The sequence below is a fragment of the Camarhynchus parvulus genome, chromosome 15, assembly GCF_901933205.1.
Source record: "Camarhynchus parvulus chromosome 15, STF_HiC, whole genome shotgun sequence".
NCBI classification, from domain to species: domain Eukaryota; kingdom Metazoa; phylum Chordata; class Aves; order Passeriformes; family Thraupidae; genus Camarhynchus; species Camarhynchus parvulus.
Window position 1 is genome coordinate 7,194,894 of NC_044585.1, and position 25,896 is coordinate 7,220,789.

General features: G+C 39.7%; 1 protein-coding gene across 2 annotated transcripts; it reads right to left on the bottom strand.

Annotated features, from left to right (window-relative positions):
- Positions 1–201: 201 nt before the first annotated feature.
- On the bottom strand, positions 202–24,876 carry GOLGA3 (golgin A3). Of its 2 annotated transcripts, none has more exons than XM_030958603.1 (24): positions 24,758–24,876; positions 22,761–23,112; positions 19,813–19,971; positions 18,717–18,829; positions 17,551–18,242; positions 16,249–16,360; positions 15,549–15,855; positions 14,736–14,938; positions 14,504–14,641; positions 13,408–13,569; positions 12,266–12,634; positions 11,852–11,929; positions 10,622–10,885; positions 10,010–10,104; positions 9,631–9,847; positions 8,905–9,048; positions 8,066–8,263; positions 7,464–7,580; positions 7,096–7,235; positions 6,174–6,306; positions 5,858–5,980; positions 5,314–5,478; positions 4,948–5,108; positions 202–4,487 (listed from the first exon to the last, which is right to left on the bottom strand). In XM_030958603.1, the coding sequence occupies exons 2-24, from the start codon at positions 22,888–22,890 to the stop codon at positions 4,280–4,282; spliced, it is 4,428 nt and encodes a 1,475-aa protein (XP_030814463.1). In that variant the 5' UTR covers positions 22,891–23,112; positions 24,758–24,876; the 3' UTR covers positions 202–4,279. The 2 variants fall into 2 exon arrangements, with proteins under 2 accessions (XP_030814463.1, XP_030814462.1); XM_030958602.1 differs by having other exon boundaries at positions 19,690–19,971.
- Between the last annotated feature and the right edge of the window lie 1,020 nt (positions 24,877–25,896).

Genomic DNA, 25,896 nt, shown 5'->3' on the forward strand with positions numbered 1-25,896 from the left:
AAAGTACAGGAATTTTTCTCCTCCTTTTAACTGTCTAAATTAGAATGAAGATGACATTTCTGCATTGTTCCATTTTGTACACTCAAACTCCACAGGCTGACAAATTCAGGCCAAGGATTGTGTTTCTTCTCTGATGAGTTCAGCTAACTGAGAAAAAGAAAATATAATGGAAATAGAAACACAATGAAGTTTAGATGTGTGAAAAATCAATACACAATAATGTTGTCTTTCAAAATAAGATTTTTTTCCCTTAAAGGTGGCTACACAGCATATTCAGGATCCCAACACAAAAATTACTGTCCAAAACCAAAGAGAAAATGGCAACTCTTTCGAAGCAGAAACAACATGGGGCCCGTTAGCAAAAATAGTTTATTGCACAAAACTTTTAAAGGAGTCCCTATGCACATAATTTTTATAATCAACATGCTTTGTATGATCATAAACATTAATTGTACATAGTGTAACTCCTCCAGCCCCTGGGTTATCCATTCTTCAAGAACATGGAATTATTAACTTCTATCTTTACAAATACGGCCTAAGCAGACATTACTGAATGTCATACATGAAATAGAACCATTTCATTTACAATATCCAGAACATCTTTCCCTTCCCTAGAAATCTGTGCATCTGTATTGGAAATGAGGCTGCCCAAGACCGAAGTGTTGCTCATTAGCAGGAGGCAGAGTGATCAGATGACAGCTGATGAGCATCAGTAATTCCTCTGGACAGCAATTGCTTTCACAGGAAAATACTTAAAGGCTCTGATCACAGCAAGTCACATGCAACCATTCCCACCTTCCCCACAAAGTTAACAAAATGTACATCACAAGCTTCTGCATCACCAGGAGTGAATTTGTCATCTTTAAGGTAAATTTATATTGGTAATACCACCTGTCCTCAGCACATCTTTGATGTTGTCACAGCTAACACTAAAATAGCTGTGTCTCTGCAGTTCTCTCCCCTAACGAGGAAAATATAATCCATGAAATATGAACAGTAGAACATTCATCCTGGATATTACTTTACATGTGTGAAAATCTCATCGATTTCTGCTAGGATATTGCCTGAATAAACAGTATGGGATCAGATCCTCCTGCTGCATGAGTGGATAGCAGGCTCAGCTGATCCCAATACAGTGCACAAAAATTTCCAAGAAATCTGGAAGACAACAGAATGGAGCATTATGCAATATTCAGCAATGCCAGAAACTCAGTAACATTTTATTCTATTGTAGGGTTTGCTGGTCTTTGTTGTGATTTTTATTTTAAATGCACAGTTATGCAAGAGCCCTCAAAAACTCAACAGCATCTGAAAAAATAATGCTGCACCATTTACCAGCTTTCAGCACTGGGAAACATTCTCACATTGCAGTGACATTTCTCCTTCAATTACTAGATTTGGTTTAGTACGTAGCAACCAGTAAAGAAACACAGAAAATACATTCTATTGCAGTGCTTGTAAAAGCAAAATAAAATTTTAAGAGTTTATTCTTCAGATTCTCCTGATTATTTGGCAGTGCTGTGACAGGCAGAGGGGAGACAATTTTCATTCCTACAGCTAAGTTAATTTATTGTCTAGACAGCAGAGACCTGAAGCTTTGCAGACTGATCATGCTCAGCCTCAGGGTGAGGCTTTTTAATAAAGCAGCAACTGTTTCTCTGGGTCATTAAAAACATAGCTGATGAGCTTCACAGAAATGGCCTTGCCTTTATCACACACTGCATGCTCCTTCTAGAAGACCTCCCAGTGACTTCTGTAACTTCACTTAGTACCTCACCAGATTTAGACCCTCTAAAATCTCCCTGCCCTTCATTTAAGTAAATGACATGGTGTTTGTAGAAAAAGCACATGGTGAATATAACAGGACAATACCCAGTGTCCAGGTACTGCCAGCAGCAGTTGGGCCAATGCAGAATCTAATCCACAACAGCTCCCTCATCTTGGAAAGGGAAAAACACATCTAAGGCTGATTGTGCAAGCTCAGATGTCTTCAGGAGCTAGTGAGAAACTGCAGCAGGAGGCAGAATGGACACAAAAAGGAGAGCTGACATTCAGAACAACTAGGAAAGTTTCTAAAAATTCTGGCTTCTTTGATACCAGATAAAACCTTTATCCATACAACCACTGCTGAACTAACAGATTAGAACATAGTGGATTCTGAACTGTAGGCAATGTATTTAATAAAGTGAACAGCAATATTAACGCTGCACAAGGAGTATTTTAAATCCTGGACATTTGGTAGTTTTTTCTTGTACTGAATATATTATTCATTACAGTTTATTTCTTTTTCTTTAACAATACTGTGGTTTTTTTTCTTCTTTGAGCTTAATATACAGGCAACTTCAAGAACATGACAACAGCAAGATAATCAGTACCATTTACTCTACAAAGCAGACTGCAGCAGTGTGCAGATATGTCTTAAGCTAGTTTGTAAAGCTTTTGATTTTGAATTGTTTGGTAAATCCATCTGATGGGCATCTAATGCAACATCAATGCATTTCTTCCTTTACCAGTTGCAAAACCTTGACTGTCAGCGTCACTTGACTTTGATCCCAATAAAATCTTAGTTAAAATCCAGTAGCTGCAGGGCATGAAAGCATTCAGTAAAAACATTTATAGTGCAAAGTGTTCAATTGGACTAGACCCTGAAGTGGTAGCTACGAGAAATCAGACTTTGGATAAAAATAGGTGGGTTTGGGAGTTTTGTTTGGTTATTTTTTGCCTTACTGCTAAACAAAATGCAATATTCTTCCCCCTCCTCTACAACAGCCAAACCCAAAAACAGCGACAGCCTCTTTGGAAAAATACATGAATTAGAATTTTTTTTCCAGCCTTTGAATCCACTTGTACTTAATAGATTTATTTTTTTTGGTGAACACCAAACTACAATGGATATAATTGACTTGTTTTATGTTTTAAGGACAAAAACATTCTAGTACATGAGTAACCACTAAATTTCCAAATACCCTAACACTGAATTTTAGAGTGAGGAGAGGGCTGGCTTGTCACTGCACCATGAGCCACATGGAGCAACAGGACCAAAGATGAAGGAAACTAAAGTGAGCTGCTTTAAAAATAACTTAGTCAAGGTGCTCTGCAGAGGGACTGCCACAGTACCAACACTTTCATTCACCCTGGACACCTTGGAATGGAGGGTGCAAAAAGTAGAGGGAGTGTGTGGGAGAAGATAAAGCTATTAAAAATAATAATTTTATAGGCATTATAATTATGTCTTTTAAAGTAAAAATAATTACATTTCTAAAAGCTCTGGCTTTAGGTGCTGATTCCCCTAAGCCATTTGTACAGTATGTCAAAGAAGAGCAAACTTAAACATAACATTAAAACAATGACAGTAACAAAACCCCTCATTGTAGCCTTAACTTACAGTATATAAGCATATTAAACCAGATATTCAAAGTCAGAAAATTATGATTTTTTTCTTATGTATATATATATATATATTTTACACACACACTTTTAAATGGGTGTCTCTACTTCAAAACTTGAAATAAAAAGGTGCAAAGTATTTGTGCAGTGAAGCAAAGCTCACTACTGGCCCGTGACTGTAAGAGAAAAACATCAGCAAATGTGCCAGGCAAATCTGCCAAAGATACCAATGCTCTGCACTGCTTGTCTTTACAGTCTTGTTTCTTCTGCTGTAGATCAGAGGTCATCTTCAAAACTGGAAATGGCTTACAATAACTTATTTTCCTTCAAATACAGGTATCTATAATCTGCATTTCAAAAATAAGAGATTAGAGGAGGGACAAGAGAATACTCAGCATATCCAGTTCTCAACCACTGCTAATGGCTGAACATGAGAACTTATTTTTCTCTGTAGTTTGGCTACAATCCAAGATGAGGGAAAAAATACATCCTACTCCCACAAATTAAAAAAGAAAACCAAACAAGAAAATCTAGATGTTACATAATTAACAGTAATTCCTTAACAAACTCACCCAGATTGAACAATTACATACTTGAAACCAGATGCTCCTCTTGACCTCATTTTAAATCTTCATCGCAGTCTCTTACTAAACCCTCAAATGAGCTAGATTCATCACTTGGCAGTACCCAACATGACAGAACTGTTTCAAACAAACCCTTAGAATAGCACATTTTGCATTTACTATTCCATCAGTTTCTCAAATCAGTGCCCTTTGCTTCTACAGGCAAAAGCACAACTCTGAATACCATTTAAAAAAATGAAATAAATAATTTTTATAAAGATTTGTTTATATACTTAAAGCAATAGGAAGAAAGACAACTGGTAAGGAGGTTATAGTGTCAAAGCTTCCTTGTCACTAACACTACAATTCTCTTTCTTTTCATCTGCAGTAGGAGTCTCCTGCTGGTCTGATGCACTTGTAGGACTTGTAGAAGTAAGGTCCATTAACTTGCCCTCAATCTGAGTCCATGAAGACATGGATTCATGTACTGTAATGGTGTGTTCCTCCATCTGCCGCTGAAGGCTGTCCATTTCTTGCCTTTGGATGCATTGAGAACAAAAAAAGCAAAAATTAGCAAGCAGAAAACTGACTGCTAAATGCAAGCCCAAAAAATTACTTTTCTGATTTTTGATACCTACTCCAAGACTACTTAAGATATAGCTGTATAAAAGAGAGAGAAATCTACAAGAAGCTTAGGAACTGTCTTCAGAGCAAAACAAACACAATGTGCTTAATTAAAAAATATTAATAGCTGGTTTTGATTTTTTCTGCTGTGTACAATTCAGGATGGACATTTTGTTTAGTTTATTGTAAAGTCTTCTTTCACTATGGCAATAACCATATAAGCAAGCACTTACAAAGACAGTACATCCTACTGTCCTAAATACAGTCCCAATAAATTATTAATTTTACAAATCCTTTTTTCCTCATGGTGGCAGCTGGTTTCCTGAAAACATTTTTAAGATTCCTTACTATGGTTTAAAACAACAGGCCATACTTTAGCTGCCGGAGACAGCTGTTCAGGTTCTTCAGAGGCTCCTTGCTCACAGCTGTTGGTTTCAGCAGTTCTTCCAGCAAGGCAGCAGGCACTGGACAATCAGGAATCTTGACTGGAGTCACTGGATTAGAAGAGTTATTCTCGCCTTTCAGTTCTTTCCTCTGGTTAAAGGAAAAAAAGGAGTCAGAAACACAATTTAATTCATCAATATAATTTTTCCCACCTAGAAAGAGTCTCACATCATGCTACTGGTGCCCATCTGCACTAAGGAGCAGGAATCACAGGCACATTCATGTTAGGTTATTTAAGAGCATTAGCAGAGAACTTTCCTGTACTTTACAAAAAGTGTTCTTTCTATTTAAATACCTTCTTCATCTTGCCATGCTTCAGGTCCAACTTCAGCTGCTGGTTTTGCTGCAGCAGTGACTTCATGCTGTTCTTCAGTTCAGTCACTTTAGCCTGCAGCATAAACTTATCTTTCTGAGTTGCTGACAGGTCTTCCCTCACCATCTCTAGCTCAGTCTTGATGTTCTAAATGGGAGGAGAATCAATGTGATGTAGAGAAACAGCATAAAAATTCCAGCCAACTAATGTTTTTATAATCTTTTCAGTTTCCAGAGGAAACTAGAAGAAAAAACAACACACAACATTGTATGAAACTGTTTGCTGTTTGAAACAAATTTGCCAGATTTGGCAAATGGCAGAAAATCAGAGGTTATGTTAAAAGAAAGTCAGTAGCCTATTTTAATGGCATAGAGGTTGAAGAACTACCAAGGTACTGTCAAAGCACAGTCAAAATAAAAATTCAGAAAAAAATGTAAGTATGCTTTTAAAAAATAAAAATATAGTTTTAATTATCCCCCTACAGCAATCAACATTTCCATCCATCAGAATTGGCTCAATTAAATACCTGCAAGACAACTTGTATCCCTTCTAACTCCTTGTGGCTGCGCTGTTCAGTCATGTCCAGCTGCTGCTTAAGTGTTTCAATTTCTCTTTCTTTCTGTTCTACTTCCCACTTCAGGTCTTCCACCTACCAGGGGAAAAAGAAAATATATAATTGGTATTATCTACAGGTGCAATCAACCACAAAATCCTAAATATATTATGTCTCATTAAAACCTTCTTAAGAAAACCTAGCAAAACTATTAAATATGCTGAATTTAAGACAAAGTCATACAATGCAATAGAAATACAGATAAACACAGTAAGTGTTCACTTTTTACCTCTTGGCTTACTAGAGGCTGTTCACTAAGTTTGTCATCCAGGTTTTTCTGCAGAACTTGGAGCTGAGATGTGGCTTCTGCCAGCTCTTGCTGGAACTGAGATACCTCCTGGGAATGTTTTTCATCCTCTACCCTGCACAGCAAAATTAATAGACACAGCAGTTACTCAATGTGTTCTTTAAAACAAGAATTTCACTGGGTTAGCCAGTTAACTATAAATGACACGACTGTGCTTGGAACCTGGTTAATCACAGCTTTGACTGAAGGCTTTGCCAAACACATTCATAGAGCAAGAGTTAAATCACAAGAAGATTTTATGAAAGATATCTATAAATATTAAATATTGGAAAAAAATTATGAAATTCTTGAGCACTGGTAATAGTCCAATTACAAACAACAGATTATGCAGGAAAAAAAACCAAAAAACCCCAAAACCCTGTCAGCAATTTTGCTTTGTTTCCGGAGGAATAGAGTTAAGCATTTTCATGTAGGTCTGATAGTTTCTTATAATTTAAGAAAAACTTTTATATATGAGCAAACTGAATTTTAATACATTGTGGAACATAGTCAATAATCAAATTAATTCTCTATGTAGTTCCTCAGGGACGTAGAAGAGAGGAATAATAGGATATATATAAAGTGTTAATCCTTACTAGCAATGTGAAATAGTAGAAGTGTGTGGTGAAAGTGAAAAAAAAGCAGATAGTGAAGCCTAAAAACAATGTATCTCAGGTCTAACTGAATTATAAAGAGAGAAAAATGCAGGTATTTGCTCAGAGTCCAAACAAGCATCCATGGTCAGGTTCTGCTGAGGAACATTCAACATAATCCACCCCAAAGGGGCAAACCCAAAAATTCACTGATGTATGGCTTTTTGAGAGGACTTGTTGTAATTACTGTTCTTTTTGAGACATTTACTTACTGCAGCTTGTCCACCTCAGCCTGCAGGGCCTGGACCAGCAGCTCTTTGGCGTGGAGCTCCTTCTTGATCTCACTGAGCTCCAGCATCGCTGCCCGGTGGTGTCGCCGGTTGTGGGCTGCATCCGCTTTGGCTGCTGCTTCCTAACAGGACAAAAGATGCAGTTTTACTTTGTTTTTTCTCTGCAGGGGAATCATAAAGGGAGCTTAACACAGAACACAACAGAGGAGACATCAACTGATCTTTCAGCCACTGGCCATCCTGACAGACCCCTGCAGGAAGCAGGATATTACAAAATATAGATTTCATTTCAATATACTTTTTAAATATCTTTAAATTGCTTTGTAAGTGAATAAAAGATGAGCCATTACCTGCTTCTGAAGGTCTTTAACTTTTAACTTTTCCTTCTCTAGGGAAGCCTGTAAAGCTTGAATAAGTTGTTGCATTTGCTGATCCTCCTCCTCTTTCCGCTTTAGGACTGCCTGAACCTGTAACACATCACAAAAACAAATACATGCTTTGTGTGGGCTCACTGGAAGTAGAGGAAATATAAACACAAGCCAATGCAGGGATTCCAAAAAAACTCTCTGCTGTTCACTGATTACGCTTTCCACACAGTACCTTCAACTTTACAAGTAGCTATGGTTAAATGGTAGCTAATTGTCTATGCCCACATGAATGTATTGGAATAAAAATTATTTATCTCAATTAATCCATACGTAACACATATGGATTTGGTATGTTCCAAATACCTACACTCTCACTATTGCAAATATTGTAGCACTATTTTATTAATTTTTTTTCTAAAGAAAACTCTATTTAGTGCCAAGTCCCACTTCTGATCTCTTGTTCGACCCCCATATTGATGCTGTTACACAACACACAGAGTGACCCAGAGCTGGAGAAAATGCACCAGCTTTGTATCATATGAGCCAATTCCCTTCTGAAGTTATTACATCAAAAAGTGAAATACCTGTAGATTCAGTTGTACCAAGTCTGCCTCTCTTTTTGCTAATGCTGTTTCGAGGATATTGTTGTGTTCCCGCAAAGCAGCGTTGGACTGGCTGAGACCTGTAAGTTTTCCACGTTCATGTTCCAGTTCAAGGGCCAACTTCTTATTCATTTCTTCTAAACGTTTTATCTTCTTCCTGAAGCCTCTAGATTCCTGAAGCTATAGTCAAAGAAAAACACAAATCAAACAAACATAATCAAACAGCTTCAGGCTACTATCCAAAAAATTTGTAAGTTAAACTCAATAAGCATCTTGTTTTTCCAGAGTGGGATTTCTTTTTTCTTTTAATTTTTTTCTTTTTTAAGTGAACATTAAAAAATAAGTTCACTTTGGTATTTTTCCTGTTGGAAGACTAAAATGCTTGCTAGAAAGAAGAATCCAGGAGTACTGTTCAGGTGCAGACCCAGAGCAGTTGACATATATATAATTTTTTTGTGCCACTCTACAACTGAACACCATCACCTGGCCCCCAGCATCACTGGGGATCCATGACTCCCAGCAGCTCCAAAAGCTAATGGTTTATGTATCCTCACTGTCTCATGACCAGACACCAGCTGGTATCTAATACAGGAACCACTCTTCTCTCTCATCCTCTTTCCCTCTAGGACAATGACTCATGAAACCACAAAGAACCAGCACAAGGCAACAGAATTTGCAAGTACCACTGACATGATGTTTCCTATCCATGATTCTGATTTTCTCCACCGTTGGAATAAAATTTTGGTACTAAAATTTTTCCCTGTCTCGCAGGCACTTTTTACTGTCATATGCCCATCTACCAAGCAAATTCAAGCAATCACCTCATCTTCAAGTTCCAGCACTTTCTCTCTGTATTCTTCAAGCTCCTGGCTGGTCAGTGAAATCACTTCTTGCAACTCTTTTTCCAGCATCAATTTACTGCTGCTCAGAGCTCGCAGTTCTGTCTTCAGAGCCTGAATCTTCTCCTAAAGACAAAGGGGTCACACGTGATTAGTGCATCACCCATCTTCAGGAGTCACTTCTGCTTTGGTTAAAAACCTGCTTCTCTAGAAAATATGAAACAAGGTGCTAGTGTTTAATTTAAAGGTCTTGCTCAGAGTTTTCCACTCCTGCATCCAGCTACTGCTGTAGGTGTATTTGATATTTTGCTCCATTGGTTCAAGAAATTGGAGCTTCCCTTAGTAAAATAATTTTCTTGTTACAGGCCTAACATATATAAATAAGCTATGACTACCTTGAAAAACTTTTAGCTGTCAATGAGAAAAAAGCATTAAGAGCTAGAATCTTGGAAAACTTGCAGATACTAACCCTTAAAAAAATTAAACAATTCCACCAAAAAAACAACCAACAATAAAAATTTAATCAGTAAATCTAGCTTGCCAAATCACCTCTCTCAAACATAGTTAAAGAAGTTCTCAGTGCTCAGAGCCCTGACACCATGCTCTTATCTAGCTTTATTTTTCAAATATTTTCATCACTTCAGGGTGAAACAGTATGTCAAGACTTAAAGCTCTGTCTTTGTACAATGTCAAAGGACATCTGCATACCTGAGCAATCTGGTCATTCCCACCATCAGTAATTTGTGCTTTTAGTTTGCTCAGCTCTGCCTCAGCAGATTCCTTTGCAGTAAGAGATTCCTGCAGCCTCCGACTGAGAATGCTGACTGCATTCTCATAGGCTTTGTGTTTTGCTTTCATCTCTTTCTGAGCACTAGTCAGGTCTGACCCAAGACGCTTCATTTTCTGTTTCTGCTCTGTAATGGCCCTGGTGTGAAAGGAAAAGAAAACACCAGGTAAAAACAAAAGCTGCTTGACAAATAGTACTACAAGATTAATTTTCACATGACCCAACAAAACCCGACATCTGAAAGCCGAATATGAAAACCAGATGCTGTAGTTCTTTTGTCTGTGCTAGAAGAACACTTACTTTTTTGCTTCTTCTTGCATTTGTTCTACTTGTTGTTTTAATGCCTGATTTGCCTCAGCAAGAGATTCCATTTGTTCCTTATCGAACTGCAAAGACTTAACAGGAAGGAAAAGAAGACTCATGAGTGTAAGAACAAAAGCATGTTTGCTGTCATGTTTGATTATAAAAGAAAAATAATGAAATTTCAAAATTACTTCCATCTCTAAATATAAATTGCTCTCTAGTCCTCCATATTCTCTTTCCATTTTCTTTTCTCTTTAACTCTTTCCTTTGAGGCCACCACTGTTAACACATATGAAGAGTGTTTGGATCTTCTTCTCAGATGAAGTTCACTGTAGGACCAAGGAAACTTCTTGCACATCAGTCTTCTACCACTCCTGTAGTGCTTCTCCCCACTTACTTACACGAGATGTTAGAAAACATCTACGCATTTACAGAATTTTGGTAGGTACGTGAAATGTCTAGATTATTTTAAATATATAACCAAGACTATTTTAAATATATAACTAAGAACATTAACTTGCAGGTGGTCATTCTGTTTCTTTGCAAAGTTACCAGAAACAGCAGTGCATCCTGGATGTAACACTCTCCAAAGCCTTACACCTTCCATACCTGTAGGCGTGTCTCCATATCATCTCGTTCTTTCTGCACTGACTGGAGGTGATTTTCTAGTTCCACCATCTGCTGGTGAACCTGAGATACTTCCTTCTGTAGTTTTGAATGCTCAGATTCAAGTGACTGTTTCTCAATTTGGATTTTCAGCAGCTCTTTTTTTATCTCCTTCAGCTCTGAGTCCAGCCGCTTCTTTGTAGCTTTCAGCTCACTGATGAGCTGGTCCTTGGAGCTGGCATCTCTTCGATAAGCCTCCACCATGACCTTGCACACAAGAGTTTCAAGAGGACAATGTTTCACCTCTGTTTCAGCTTTGCAAATTTTTTACTAATTTACTAGAAAGTATTTACTGATATTCTTTTAGTTTGAGGGGTTGGGGGTGTCATACAAACTAGCACCACCTTCTGTAAGATATTTACTCTGGTTCAAAGGCTTTTATGCAAGCTCAAATATCAAATAACAGCTCATATTAGCAGTTTATTAAATGAAACACCTCAGTGTTCTCTGCAGTAAGGGATACTTTTCTTCACATTCTTTATGGAAACTGCATTATGTGCCACTTTTAAAAACCCAAACTAATTGTAAAAAATTAATCATCCTACACACATAATTAGTAACTTTTGCCATGAGAAGAGGGCTTAACTATGACTGACGGTTTAAACAGCCTTCCCAAACTTAAACATAACAAGCTAAAACAAACTTTGACATTAGGCTAATAAGCAATCAAGCAGCAAATTAATGGTGCCACCTAATAAATAAGACACATACATGTGCAACACTAATGACATATCCATTTCAAATTACTGTTTCAAAACTGTGTAAATTCAGAATAAAATTTGCAGTAAAGCACTTATTTACCATCTAATTACTGAAGCAACTCTTGTTTTTCAGAGCTGCAAGGAAATGACAACACTTGAAGATTTACATGAGTGCTTTTGCAAAAGTGAACCTAATCAACAAATCAAAGAGAGATTTTCTATGGTGGATCACTTGGCAAAGGCTGAAGCCCTATCAAAGCATGCATTTGTTGGTGAATCAGCTTTCACATTAGTTACAGATAGAAATTCAACTGAAAGTTATAAATTTTCTGTATTTTAATGTCACAAAGTTCTGTGACACAAAAAATAGATCTAAATATCCTCAAAACCTCCCCAGAAGTACATGCCTTCACTGTAAAAAAAAGTGTATTCCTTGGGTTTATGTGTCCAAAATGTCTTTGGTTTTACTTACCTTCTCCTTCAGGAACTGTTCCTTCACTTTTTGAAGCTGTTTTTTGAGGGTGGCATTTTCTTGTTGCAGATTTTCCACCTGCCAGAGGGGGAAAAAGCAAACATTGCTTTATGAGCCAAATGTCATATTATACCTCATTTCTTCAGTGAGCTTATCTGTGTGATTTGTAACAACTGCCTAATCGAACAAGGATCCTGTTTCTGACTAAGCATCTCAGTGGTTAGATAACACAACATTTTGTACAGAAATACACTCACCAGGTCCCCACACTGCAAACCAAAATTACTGCATAGGAAAGATGTTTGGCCCACACTGCCACAGAAAAGAGCACACTACAAAATTACTACCCAAACTGTGACCTGTACTCCAAATTATTGTGTTTTAAAACTGGTAAGATTTCAGAAAGATCATTACCTGGCTTGACTTGACTGCCATTTCTTGCTTCAGCTGCTCCAAGATTTCTGATGTTACTTCTGTACCTTCTCCAAGGCGTGCTGCCCCTTCATCAAGTTGCTCTTTACTTGCTTTTGCTGCCTGCAGAGCCACCTCCAACACAATCTTCTCATTCTGCAAATACTGGATTGTGTCATCTTTAGAAGCAGCATCACTCTGGAGCTCTTCTAGCCTGGCCTTCAGTTCATCATACTGTGTTTGCAGGTCATCCAGGGACTGCTCTTTGGTGTGCAGTGTCTCCTGGGTTAGAGTCAATTGCTTCATCAGGTCGAGGTGTTCTTGCTGCAAGGATTCAAGCTGCAGATCTCGCTGATGCAAAGTCAACTTGACCTGACAGGAAATATTTTAAAATTAAATTAATACAAAACAAAGGTTATCTTTGCAAAAGCACTCTAATCAAAATCAAGTATTATAATTAATATTTCAGCCTGTAGGAGAAAACAGCAGAAGGTGAAAATATTTTTAACTTTCTGAGGCCACTTGCATTTGCTCTGTTAATTATATCGAATGCCTTGAGCAGCATCTGTTACCTTACAGGCTAAGCAATGACCAGAATGACAAACCTAAAATATTCATAATATTCTTTGTATTCAAAAGTTTTACTTGAAAAATGTGTCCACAGCAAATTCAGGTAAATTCAGCACTATTAATAATACCGAATCATTATATGGAATATAGTACTGAGCTATCACATACTTCGTGTCACTGCAGCCCTTGACATGCTGCCTGCATAAGGTTACAAGGTTAAAGCAGGGCTCTGTAAATGTAAATGTATGTAATGATACCCTGACTGCCTAACAGCTTTGAACATGGATCTGTGGTTCTTGTCTATACTTAGAATAATCACATACTGAATTCACTAAAAAAACTCAGCATCTGGCAAGACAGTAGTTATGAAATTTTAAAAAGGTATTATTACTGACATGGTTAGAAAAAAGGCCTTTTCACCGGGAACAGAATTACTTTAGTATGCACTTCATTTTTGCAGCAATCTTTCAGGTTTCAAAAAGAAGTTTAGAGGTCAGTATCTATTTACTATTGCTTTTCCTGCCAAACCAGTATTTCCCTTGGAATTCCTGGGAAGTTGATTAAGAACAGTCTACCTGTTCCAATTCTTGCTCCAATGTTGCTGCAGAATCAGCCATTTTCTGAAGCTGTTCTTTCTCATCTTCAAACTCCTCTAGTTTTCTCTGCAAGTCTTCTTCCACCATGGTTTTGGCCTCTTGGATCTGCATGAAGGCAGCTTCCTGATCTAACATGTCAGCCTGCATAGAAAAAGCATGGAATCAGCTTCTACAGTTTCAATGGAGGGGAAGGAGTGGGAAAAAATAGGAAAAGAGAAAAGTAAATTATCAAGAAAATTTGTAGAGGAAAACCACAAAAATAATTCTGATGTCTGCCTTACACACTTATATGCCTTTACTGAAGTCACTCATTCCTAGACTTAAAACACCTTAAAATAACAGTGAATGTCTTGCACACTTGTGACAATCTGAATTCCTATTAAATAACACCTTGTCCTTTCTCTGTTGATGAGCAAATCTTTATTAAAATTGAGCTGTCTGGGAAAATTCTAAACCAAAAAGGATTCCTTGGATGCTGTAGCTACTCAGGAAACAGGTCTGTCATTTATACAAGCTATCAGTAACACTGCAGATGGGCACTTCCACTAACCTGCTGCTTTACTCTCCCTTGAGACTCAGAAGCAGAAATGTCACTGAAAATCAGGGGATTTTAAGGTTCTAAGAGCTTCGGAAGTGACTGTATTACACTTCAGATTTTACCCAACTTTTCTTACTGGAGGGAAGGAAGGACAAACCTAATTACTGAGCAATTTCACACACTTAAAAAGCACATTACTGATTTAGATTAACTCCCAATTAAGTTTCCTCTTGAACAAGTTCATGGATGGGCAAAGGACAACATTTACATTTGCCTTCAAAGTTCAATTAAAAACAAATACCAGAACTGAAAATTCAAGTATCACCTTTGAATGATAAATATATGGCCTTTTTCCCTCTTATTGTTCATAATGCCACGCAAATTTATTTGCTCTCAAATATTTACTGCTTTTATAATGCAGGATTTGAACCAATTCATAAGAATTCTATATTACTTTGCCAGAATAATCTTGATTTTGCAAAACATAAATACACAACGTGGACAGAACATAACTCATGAAAACCTTTACAATCATACCTCAATATTTTGTAGTTGTGCTGCAATACGTTCCTTCTCTTTAATGGACCTGTGCTGGGTTTCAGTCAGCTGCTGAGACAGGGCCACATTCTCTAGTTTGAGATGTTCCAACATCCCTGCTTGAGTCATCTGCCCAGCCTAAAAGAAGGAAAAAAAATCAGTTTTGTCCTGTGGATAAAACTGACAAAAAAAAAAGATTCTCAGTTCTCCCATGTGCAATAAATCACAATACCTGTATATTGGCCATCTCACTCTGCAGCCTGACACGGGCCTCCTGTGCCAGGACCAGCTGCTGCTGGTACCACTGCCTCACATTTTGGAGAGATGTGATTTCTGTTTCAGATGCCTTCAGCTTGTTGGTCAGTGTGGTCCGTTCCAGCTGCACCTTCTGAAGCTGGGTCTGCAAGGAAGCCAACTGCTGGCGCAGGTCATGAACTAGAAAAACAAATATAAAGAGCTTGGACTAACACACCCCATTGTGCTATTTTTATGCACACTTTTTCAAGGTTTATTACTGTATTTGTAATTTTATCTATTTTTCCTTAACTGTTGAACAAAAGCACATATGCCTAATTATAGAAAGATTGGCTTTTCCTGCCCAAGTGCTAGAATCCAAAGTACCAGGTCATAAGCAGAATAAAATTAAACTAAATGAATCACTTCTGTAAGTATTCACAGTTCCTTAGAGGCAGAAAATATGAACTAACTAAACATCAGGAAGTAGGTGTCCTGGCACGTAGAGTCATCATTACAAATCAGCATTTGTACTGATTTGTACAAAATTTTCCAAAAAAACAACTAGGCCACTGTCTGGACTAAATATTTATGCCTCCCTCTCCAGGCTGGCAGTGGCAGCTTGCAAACTGTGACACTTCTGTGACACAAAATCAAAACCAAACATCTTAAAATTGAGACTATTTTATTAGTATGATATCAAATGCACACAAGTTTAAATTTCTTCTTCTTCTTGGACTTCAGAATCAAGTTGAAATAAAATGATTTATGGAACAACAAATTTTAAAGACTGACATTTTCATCATCCCACCTGTACTGTCCCTGGTGAGAACATTTTTTTGCATATCTTCAACCTTCTGCAGGAGTCTCTGGTACTGCTCCTCTGCTAACTGCAAATCATTGTTTGAAGAAGCCAAACTGGCATTCTTTGCTTCCAAGGCATTTTGCAGGTCAGCCATTGCTCGTTCCAGATCCCAGCAAGACTGCTTTAATGTGGCCACTTCTGAGCTCAGGGATTCCTGCTTCTGCTGGCTGTTTTGGCTGTGCTCCATCTGTGCCTGAAGCTTCATGTTCAAAGCTGCAAGTTGGGCTTGTAGCTCAGTCTTCTCTTTGAGAGCCTGAATGTGTCCAGAAAACCAAAATGCAGTCTCGTGAGAAAATATATTAGTGGCTGACTAAAAAAGATGCCCAGCAAAGTGGAGCAAAGACCAAAGGAGGTGCCCCATGCTCTGGAGCTGAGATTACCCATCTCTGTCCTTATGTCAACCCATGAACCTTTCATTGTTATTTCTGCTCTTCCCTGGCCAGCTGAGGAGGAGAGGGACTGAACAACTTTGGTGGACACCTGGCATCCAGCCAGGGTCAGCCCACCATGGCATTCTTGTAAAGTACCTCATTCAACAATGTTTTTACAAAACACAATTCCACAAGTAATGAGCAAGAGGTTCTCGAAAATTAATTAAAATCTTATTTTGATTTGCTGAATACAGAATTCCAAATTCATTTTTTACCTGATTAGCTTCTAGTGAGAGTGCTTCTAGTTGCCCTTCAAGTCTCATCTTCTCCTTCATAACCTGCAGCATCTCGTCATGAGTTCCTGCAATGGAGCTTTCCATAGAAACACTGGAGACAGAGACAGCACAAGCACAGTTACAGGGTTGGAATACAACACTTGTCTAGTTGAAGAAAAGTGACTCTGAAATTAAGAGGTACTCAGAATCCCTGTGGCTTAGACTGTAGGACATTTTTTCTGGTTTATGGTAGATGCAGAACACATTGTAACAACCTCTGGTAAAAAGAGAAAGAAATTATATTCATGCTAAGGTTTTTTACTTTAGTTTCCTGTACTTGTAGCAACTAGAATCTAGTGTGGCACCATATACTTGTTATTTTTCAGAACTGCAATAGTTGACTTCATCATATTCTGTATTTACACATCGCATTTTAAGCAGATAACTGGACACGATGGGATCATAAACCTTCACAATTATTCTCATAACTGTCTGCTTTAATGTGCCTGAGAAATGCCATCAGCTGCTGCAAAAGAAGGAATAACAGATATTTATAAGGGATTCCTTATGCTGATTCCTTGCTGTACAGCCAAGGCATCTGGAGAAAAAAATCTCTTCTCATTGCCATAAGAAATAAAGCTAAGCCAGAATAATCATCAACAACTGATTGTACATCTCAACATATTTTGGGCATGACACTATTCCAATAAAGCGGAGGGAAGTAATTTCAAAAGTAGGACATATAAAATATGCATCTGCAGACAACTGATAAAAAGCACACATTGTTAAGGGCTTCACCAGTTATGCACTTGCTTTCTGAATCAGTTTAATACCTGTCATATACACATAAGCTTAGGAAACTAAATCTCATTCTCAGAGGGCTGAAGAGGGTAAGATATCTAGGACAAGACTCTTGGCATTCCTTAACTATGTGAGGTCTGAAAGGTACATGCACAGATTAGGAAAAAGACAATACTAAATATCATTGAGACAGTAAAGTCTGTACTTTCAGACTTTATAGACAATGGCTCATGAGTGATCCAGTGAATGAAGTCCTTCTATACAGTCAGAAACAACTGCCTGCAGTACATTTAACACAGCCAGTGGCAAAAATATCTTTCTTTAAAGATATACTTAGTAAATAGGTAGTCAAGTGAAGTGATCTCTCAGATTCTTTTAGAATTTGTAAGCTACTAACAGACTCAATAACAGTGTAAGTTAAAACTGGATATAAAGTTAGTAGGAGAGAAAAGTAATAGGCTATTCCAAGAAAAGATCAAAACTAACAATAGAGATCCTTACCTGCTAGAAATACTGTCTCTCCTACTCCGTACCTCTCCATCAACTTCTTGCTCTTGGGCCTGATGCTCCACTGCTGCAGCCTGCAGCACCTCACTGAGAGAAGGAAATTGCCCCATGGCTTCAGGATATATCTTCTGGCCATTTATTGTATATGGAGTGTCCTGTTTGCCTTCTGCATTCTGCAAACTGCTATACAGCCCTCTCCCTGACACACTGCTGTAGGTAGAGCTGTCACTCTCATTTCCATCCAGCCTCATTCCCACTTCACTGCCATCAATCTCTGAAATGCTGTCTCCTGCCAAGGAGGAATTCTCTACTCGATCATCCACGTCAGAGGGCAGACTGATCTCAGACACAACTGATGTTGGGCCACTTCTGCTTTGCATCAGAGCCCCCCCAGGTAAGTCAGTAGCCACAGAATTCCCAGCAGCATTTCGAGCATCTGAATCTTCAGTTCTGTAGTCAGCCAAGGACCGGATCTTGCTGGCCTTAGATTTTGAGCTTCTTCTTTCTTTTGAGGATGCTGGAAGTCCCAGGCTACCGAGCTTTGGTCCCCTGGGGACACTGGTCCGTAGAAAGGAATATTCTTTAGTCATTGCTACAGTGCTGGCTCTTGGCAGGATTTCTGGATTTAACATCAGCTCAGGATCCAGGGTGCTGGAGGGACGGGTTTTGGATGTAGACTGACTCGACTAAAAGAAGCAAAGAGTCAACAATAAATTCCAGAATATTAACTCTGAAATAGCATGAAAGACTTGTTTTGCTGTAACTTAAGATATAAAGCCCTACACTTTTACACTGGTATTAAACATATGTACTTTCATAAACAAGGTAAATTATACCAGCAACCAACCATATCAAGCTGCAGTATATAAATGTTGAATATGTTCATGTGAGACTCCAAAAGGTAACTGAAAAATACAGGCAAAATTGAACATTTAGGTTACTTTAAGTTTGGTGTCTGTTTTTTCCTCCCCTATTTTAAGTAGCACAAACTGGTACATTACTGATGAGGTAACAGAACCAAATTTTGCCTGTCCAAAAGACAAAAATGCTTTCTCTCATTTGAGAAAACTACTGAATGTTTTAATTCAGGGAACAGAAATGGTAAATTTTCAAGCTTCTCAACAAAACACGATCTAGAAGATGTGTTGTGTGGTACTCACTCTCTCTTGGTGTCTCTTCACTCGGTATTGTTTGAGCTGCTCTTCCAGACGCCTTCTTGCCTGAAGTCTGATTTGTTCTTCATTTTCCAGTGGCAGTGAAGACTCTACTGAGCCTGTAAGGGAAAGGCATCTTCACAGTCAAACAAAAAACTCCAACACAGGTAAAACGGATGCAAAAGGTAAAAGCCCCTTCTACCATCAGCAACATGCTTCATGCTTAAGCAAGGAACAAAAGGAAAGCCCACTGACATGCACCTCAAATGACCCTCTTCAAATACATCCTTGTGTAAGCACTGATAAAGCCTGTGGACTTCCACTGCTCAGTTTGCAAATGCTATAGTTCCTCCACAGATGGAGGAGATGACAAGAAATTATACAGCAAGAAAAAAAATATTGCTGCTACTTAATCTCACTTGTCCTGCATTTCTGACAGTATTAAAATTATAAAACTAAGCAGGGCCTACACAGTCCACTCATTCCCTACAAGTAGTGCAAAATGGTTCTCTAGATATATTTTCGTACCTTTTATTAATTCACATTAACCCTTAACTCACATTAAACCTTTCCTGTAGTAAGACTTTTAGACATCTTAATATAAAGGCTTTCCCTTCTCCCCCCTTCATTGCTCTTCTCTCCTTTCCTTTTTTTCTTAGCTTAAAATCATCTGGTTCTGCTGTTCTTTTTTTTTAATGTCACCTGTTACTCCTACAAATCAAGAAGATTAGATCCAGCCCCAGAAAGCGTGAATTCCCCTCCAGTGAAGAGCCAGTTTTTAATAGTAAGGCAGTGCCTTAGCTGTAGCAGAGGGTGGTTTACTGAAAGAAAATGAATTGCAGTTCTAAGTAAAAGTTTACTGCAAAAATAAAGTTTAGTTCAAGCTTAAATGATGTTACAGAAGTCCAGAGCCAGGCTCAGAGTAAAAAGCTTTATGCAGCAAGAGAAAGCAGGGGCACCACCATAAACAGATGCTTACACAATTCAGTTTCTTGCATGGGAAGACTTAGTTTGAGAGACTGCAAAGCTTCTTTTCTAAGAGCTATGCCCTCAGCACTAGTTCCCTGAGACTTCCTTAGGCTGTCATGGAAACCAGTCACACCTGGGGATGACTCTTCACCCTGCTCACTGCTGGTAGGATCAAAAGATCCAGGAGAGTCAAGGCAGAGCGACTCTGGCCCATTCTGGCAGGCATCCACTTTGCTGTTTATCTCCAGACTTCCCTCTTCATTTGGTACTTCATTGATATTATTACTGGTAGCTGGAAAAGAAAGTTTTACTGAGCTACAACTTCAAGCCACTTAATTAATCTTCACAGTTCCACCCAAACACAATGCCAGCACTACTGCCTTTACATTGTATGAATATAGAAACTGCTACTGACAGCAACTGGCAGGAGACATTTCATAGAGGATTTTTGATTCTTTACTTTAAAAAACCAGAAGAAGTACTTTTCATTTGCTTTACTATGTTGCCCTCAAGCAGGACCTCAAAAGTCATCACAAAACATATCTTTAAAACTTCAAAGCGGTTTTTAACTCTTGTTAGGTTTAGAAGCATGAAACACCAAGTGTAAGGAACTCTAAGGGTCAATCTACTACAAGTAAGCCTCAGCAGCTGCAGGCCTGTGCTGAATGATTCAGCTCTTTGATGTGCAGCTGGGCACTGGGGAGAAAGCATCCACCATCCCTATTTCCAGTCTGGCTCAAGCAGTTTCTCAATTTTAAAGTGAGCTGACATTTTACATTTTTTCAAATACGATATCTTCATCAAAAGCACAGTAGCAAAGATCATATGTATCAAAATAATAAACCTACCAATTAAAATGCAATTAAAGAATCACTTCAACACCAATTTTATCCCCACTTACTAGTATTTTTCTTTTCCAGCCGGAAAAATGCATATTCAAAACCAGATAAACATTTCACAGGTTTATACTCTGGATTTCTCATTTCTCTTTCACTTGGCTGGGAACTACTAACATTTATGAACCTGCTGTTGCAAAAAACCCATGTATCTAACTTTAAATTAATTATTATATATCTCAAATGAACAGCACTGAAACAGCACTGCCTTTCTGTTCATTCCCACACCATGTTATCACTGAATTAACTGCAACTCACTGGAATAATATGCAATTTTTTTTTTTCCTAAAGATGGTGGAAAATATTTAACATTTATGATCACAAAGTATTTGCAAGTGCAAAAATCAAGTTCCCACCTCTGCAGTGCATCTTCCCTCAAGCCAGCTCAGTGTGAACCAGCATAGAGGAAACCAAATGAGGAAACTGAATTTGCGTAGAAATATAAAACTTTCAGTCTTAGGCTGCCAAAACCCATCAGCTCTAAGATTTGAATAAAATACTTTTGAGAATCTTATTTGTCATGCAGACAACATTTCAGGACATTTAGCCTTAACCCCTTCTCTGATTTAGATCACCATGTTGTCACAAAAACAGTTGCAGACATGATGGAAGGGGTGAGTTCAACAAGGATGTTAAGGAGGACAGAGGGAAAGACTGCTTTTTAATGACTAACATTTAAAACTAGAATATTGGCAAAACTGAATTTGAAATAGGTGTCAATGCGAAGAATAGCCACAAGAAGCCAAAAATAAGATTACAGCTCAAACATTCAGAAATATTGTTTCGGCCCATCTCAGAAACTGCATCAGGTTTATACTTTATTCACATTTTTTCTCCCCAGCAGTGAGTGGTATACATAAACCAAAGGAATGCTGGAGCAAAATTCTGGAGGAATGGTTTCCTGGTGACTTCCTGAGGCCAGGAGACACAACCTAAACACTCCTTGAACTAAAGTAATTTAAAGGCAGTAGTGTCAATACAGCTGCAGTCTTTTTGTAACAATGGGCTAGGAGATGCAATTAGAATAAAAACAGTAGAAAGACACACTATCTAATTGTAAGTCACAATTTGATTGTCCAGCACAGGAGATGACAGGAATGTGTGATCTCCAGCTTCAGGAAAGATGAATGAATCATCACACTCTGCCACTCTGGTAACAGGCAGTGTAAGAAAAGCAAATAAAGTGTCAGGGCCTCCCCTCTGCTGCCTGTGACAGGGTGACAAACCTGTGGTACCAGAAGGCCCCAGCCTCACCACGTCACCTCTTTATACACAAGGAACCACTGTGATTTTGTGTATCCAGGCAGCCACAACGTACACACCTCTCCACCCAGCCACCCCCACATCCTTAAACACCAACATATCCTCGGACTCCTGCCAGGAAAACATGGAGATTTCAATTCAGTGCAGGGAAAATACTTTCACAATAAAGCAGTTAAATACTGGAATGGGTAGGGAGCCTGATGAACCTCCCTCTACAGACACTTCCAGCATTCAATAGGACAAGGGCCTGAGCAACCTGATCTTGCTCCAGAACAAGGTGTGCTCAGCGCAGCAGGTTGGACTAGATAACCTGCACAGCTCCCTTCCACCTCAAGTTTGATTCTATAATCTATTCAGATAGTGGACTCTAAATAGTTTCTCATAAACAGCTGCATGATTATTTTATTATAGAGCTTGTCTACCTATAAAAGTTACTTTGAGATAAACTGGAGAGTACATGCCAGCATCTCTCTTTCATAAAGAGAAGCAGAGCCAGACGTTTTGGGTTTTGCTTAAGTGATTTAATTTATTAGGAAGATTTCTTCTGCCAGAATAAAGTACTCCAGTCACAAGCTTACTCTGGAACAGTCATTTCAGAACTGATTGTTCTAGAGAGTTTCAGGTATACACTCTTGGAAACACTATCTGAAGACTGACACCCTGAACAATAAACACTCACCTGACAGCTGATAGTATTTAAGCTAATACTTTTGTTTTGCTTTCAAAAGAACAAGTTCTACAGCAAAAAAACCCCAACAGTTTTACATATACACAGAGCTATAGACTTCACCAAACTTCCTTAAAACTGCTGTACAAAAATTTCCTAACCCCAAGGAAAAACTTTACCTGAATAATAACACAGATGATTATATAAAAGCCTGGGTAAGATAGGAAATTATTTGGCACATATTTAATAACTTACTGTTAATTTCATCTGTAGTAACTAGCTGTGACTTGGCTTTACAATCTGAAAGTTCTTCAGAGCTGCTGGGAGCCCCATTACTGCTTCTGCTCTCCAAGTGAACATCCTGCTGGACAGATGAGGAGTCCATGGTAAAAATGATCCAGATCCCTGAAAAGTTCTTCTTCTCAACAATTTGCCACCAACTGAACTACCAAGTCCTGTTTCTCTCCATCAGCAAGAACAGCATCAAGGTGTCACTCAAGAGCACAGCTGTGAGCTGTAGAGCTGTTGGTGTGCAGCAGGCAGCTCTAACTCCACATCATGGAAACGGCTCGCAGCCAAAGTCGCAATCACCAAGGAGCTGCATCCTCTAGAAACAAAATGTAGTGAATTTACAAACATTTACTGGAGCTCTGAAAATATGAGTTAAAAATAGTGTCCACAGACAGAACCAAGACATGCAGTAACATAGATAATGAAATACAACCAAGTATCCAGATCTGGGGTGTTTATGATCACTATTTTAGTAGCACTGATACACTGCAGAAGGATGCAACAGATATTTAGCAAGAGAGCTGATTTAGACCCATTGTCCCTTTTAATAGAAAGATCTCTTTGGCCTCTGCTTTAAGAACAAAGCCAGTAAAAGAGTAGTATTGTCCCCTGTAAATTACAGTATATATATGGAAACATACCATGTATTTAATTTAAAGGAATGAGTTTCAATATCTTTTGTTAAAATGAAGTATGGAATTCAGATTTAACTTTCTAAAAATTAAATTACATCATTACTGTTTACTTGTCTGCAGAATAACAAGTATGAATCACTGTACAGACTCTGAACTACTCATTACAGCACAAGCTGGCAGTCAGAACACGGCCTAGACTGCAGCTAAACATTGCCTTCTCCTGTGACCAGCCAAGACAAGGATTTCCAAACACAGTTTATGGAATTTGCAAATGATTCTTCAGGTATTCAGATCTAACTTCTGAATACCTAATCTAACCTCTGGGGTGGGGGTGTAGTTTTGGAGAATGTCAAATCAGGAATATTTTGACTGCATTTTTACATGAACACAAACATTTTGAACAACATTCCTTCCATATCTCCAGGGAGCACTTGTATAACTGCTACTGTGCCACACTGCCCTGTCACCCTGCAACACCACCATCACCTCCAAAATGTTACTGAGACAGCAAACAGCTCAGGATACACAAGAAAACACGGTTATGTAGGTGATCCTTACAGAGGGGAGCTGTGAAGGAGCCAGAAACCTGCAGCATCTTTCCAAATGGGAAACCTCCACCAAACAAAAAAATTAATACCTTCCCTGTGATTTGTTACTAATTTTTAAAGATTTTCAGTGTAATAAAGCTTTCAATAAAACTCCTAGAACTGCCACTGTACAGCAAATAGATGCTACGTGACAGGTTACCAAGAGGAATCACAGACAAAAGGCAAGCAAGATTTTGGCTCCTTACACCTTGTCAAAATCCAGCCCACACGAGATGGTTTGTTGTCCTTGTCATAAAACGTGTTTAAATGATCAAGGTGATGAAGAATGGCTTTCTCCTGTACCACCCATTCCCAGTAGTAAACGGAAGAGTATTCCGGCCTCCTAGTCCTTTTGTATCCCTGTGTTTCGCACAAGCAGACACACACACACAGACACACAAATGTAGGCACGCCACGGCAACACAGCAATAAGCCCACATGGAAAGAGCTGTATCAAAGTCACCGATTTTGCTTAAAACACGAACAGTCAGGACGACAACGGGTCCCGGTCACAGACCGGGAGGTACCGGCAGACACGGCCGCGGGGTCTCTGGGCCGGGCACGTCCCTGGGAGCCAGCAGAAGCAGCGGGAGGCCCGGGGCCGCAGCCCACGGAGCCGGGCCGTGCCGGGCCGGGCGGTTCCCCAGTCCCTCGGGCAGCCCCGAGCGCCCCGCGGCCTGCAGCGGCCCCCGCGCCCCCCGCCCCGAGCCGCCCCCCATCCCGGCCAGCCCCCGCAGACCTGAGGCCGCCCGCCCGGCGCCGGCTCCTGCCCGAGACGTGGCGCTGCCTGCGCCGGGAAGGGGCGGGCGGGGCGGTGCAGCGCGGTTCTCGCTCCGCCGCCGGCCCGGCGCTGCCGCCGCTGCCGAGCGCGGCCCCGCGCGGGCCCCACGGTTCTGCCCCCGCGCGCCGCCGGCCGCGGCCCCCGCCGGGCACAGTCGCGGCCTCGGCCCGGGAGCTCCGAGGCGGCCGCGGGGCCGCCGGGCCCGGGGAGAAGCGGCGGCTTTTCCAGACGGACCCTTCCGGCAGCGCACGGAGGGGAGGGAGGCACGGAGGGGGAGCGGCTCTCGGGCCGGGCCGCCTCAGTGCCCGCCCCGGGCTGTGCCCCGGCTCTCTGAGGGGCGGGGGACTGACCGGCTCCTCCGTCGGGACCCTGGGGCCGGCACCGACGTGCGTAAATTAAAATTAAGTTGTGCATAAATTAAAAATTAAAATTTCTTTGTGAAGGTTGTGCGCCCCTCGCAGCCTTGTGTATCTGCATCATTCATGTTCCTGCATTAGCGTTGTCTTTTACAGGATCTGAGTCAGGAAAGTCCCGTGACATGTCTGTAAATATCATGTTTTCAGCATTCACTATGGCCCTTTCCTCATAAATCAGTCCTTAGAGTTTCCAGCGTCTTTCTGGAGCCGGACATCCCACAAGTCCTTTGGGGTATTGGGAGCTGGTGCATCGGAGCACGTAATTTCATAATGAAAACTGCTGCTAACGTCATACTGCCACCCTTAATATAATTGCCGGATAAATAGTGTTTGCTTTGCCGAATATTTCTCTGTTATCGACCTTTCCAAATTATCCTTATTATGAACATGAATCCTCTGAGCTGTTTCCCTAGGAAGATGGGAGGCTGTTCCACAAGTCAAGAGGGTTGATAAACCAAAACACTAGCATGTTGTTTGAACTGCAAACCTGTTAACCGAGCTCCTGGATACTGCCAGCAACTGGGTGTTTTCCTGCACACATTACACAGCCCTCTAGGCATTATTTGGAAGAGACCATTACTTTACAAACTAAAGGAGAAGACTGTTCTCAAGTGCAGATGCATGGATGTAAGAGAAGCTCCCAGTGTGATGATCAGAGGTATCAGATAAGTGGATCTGGAT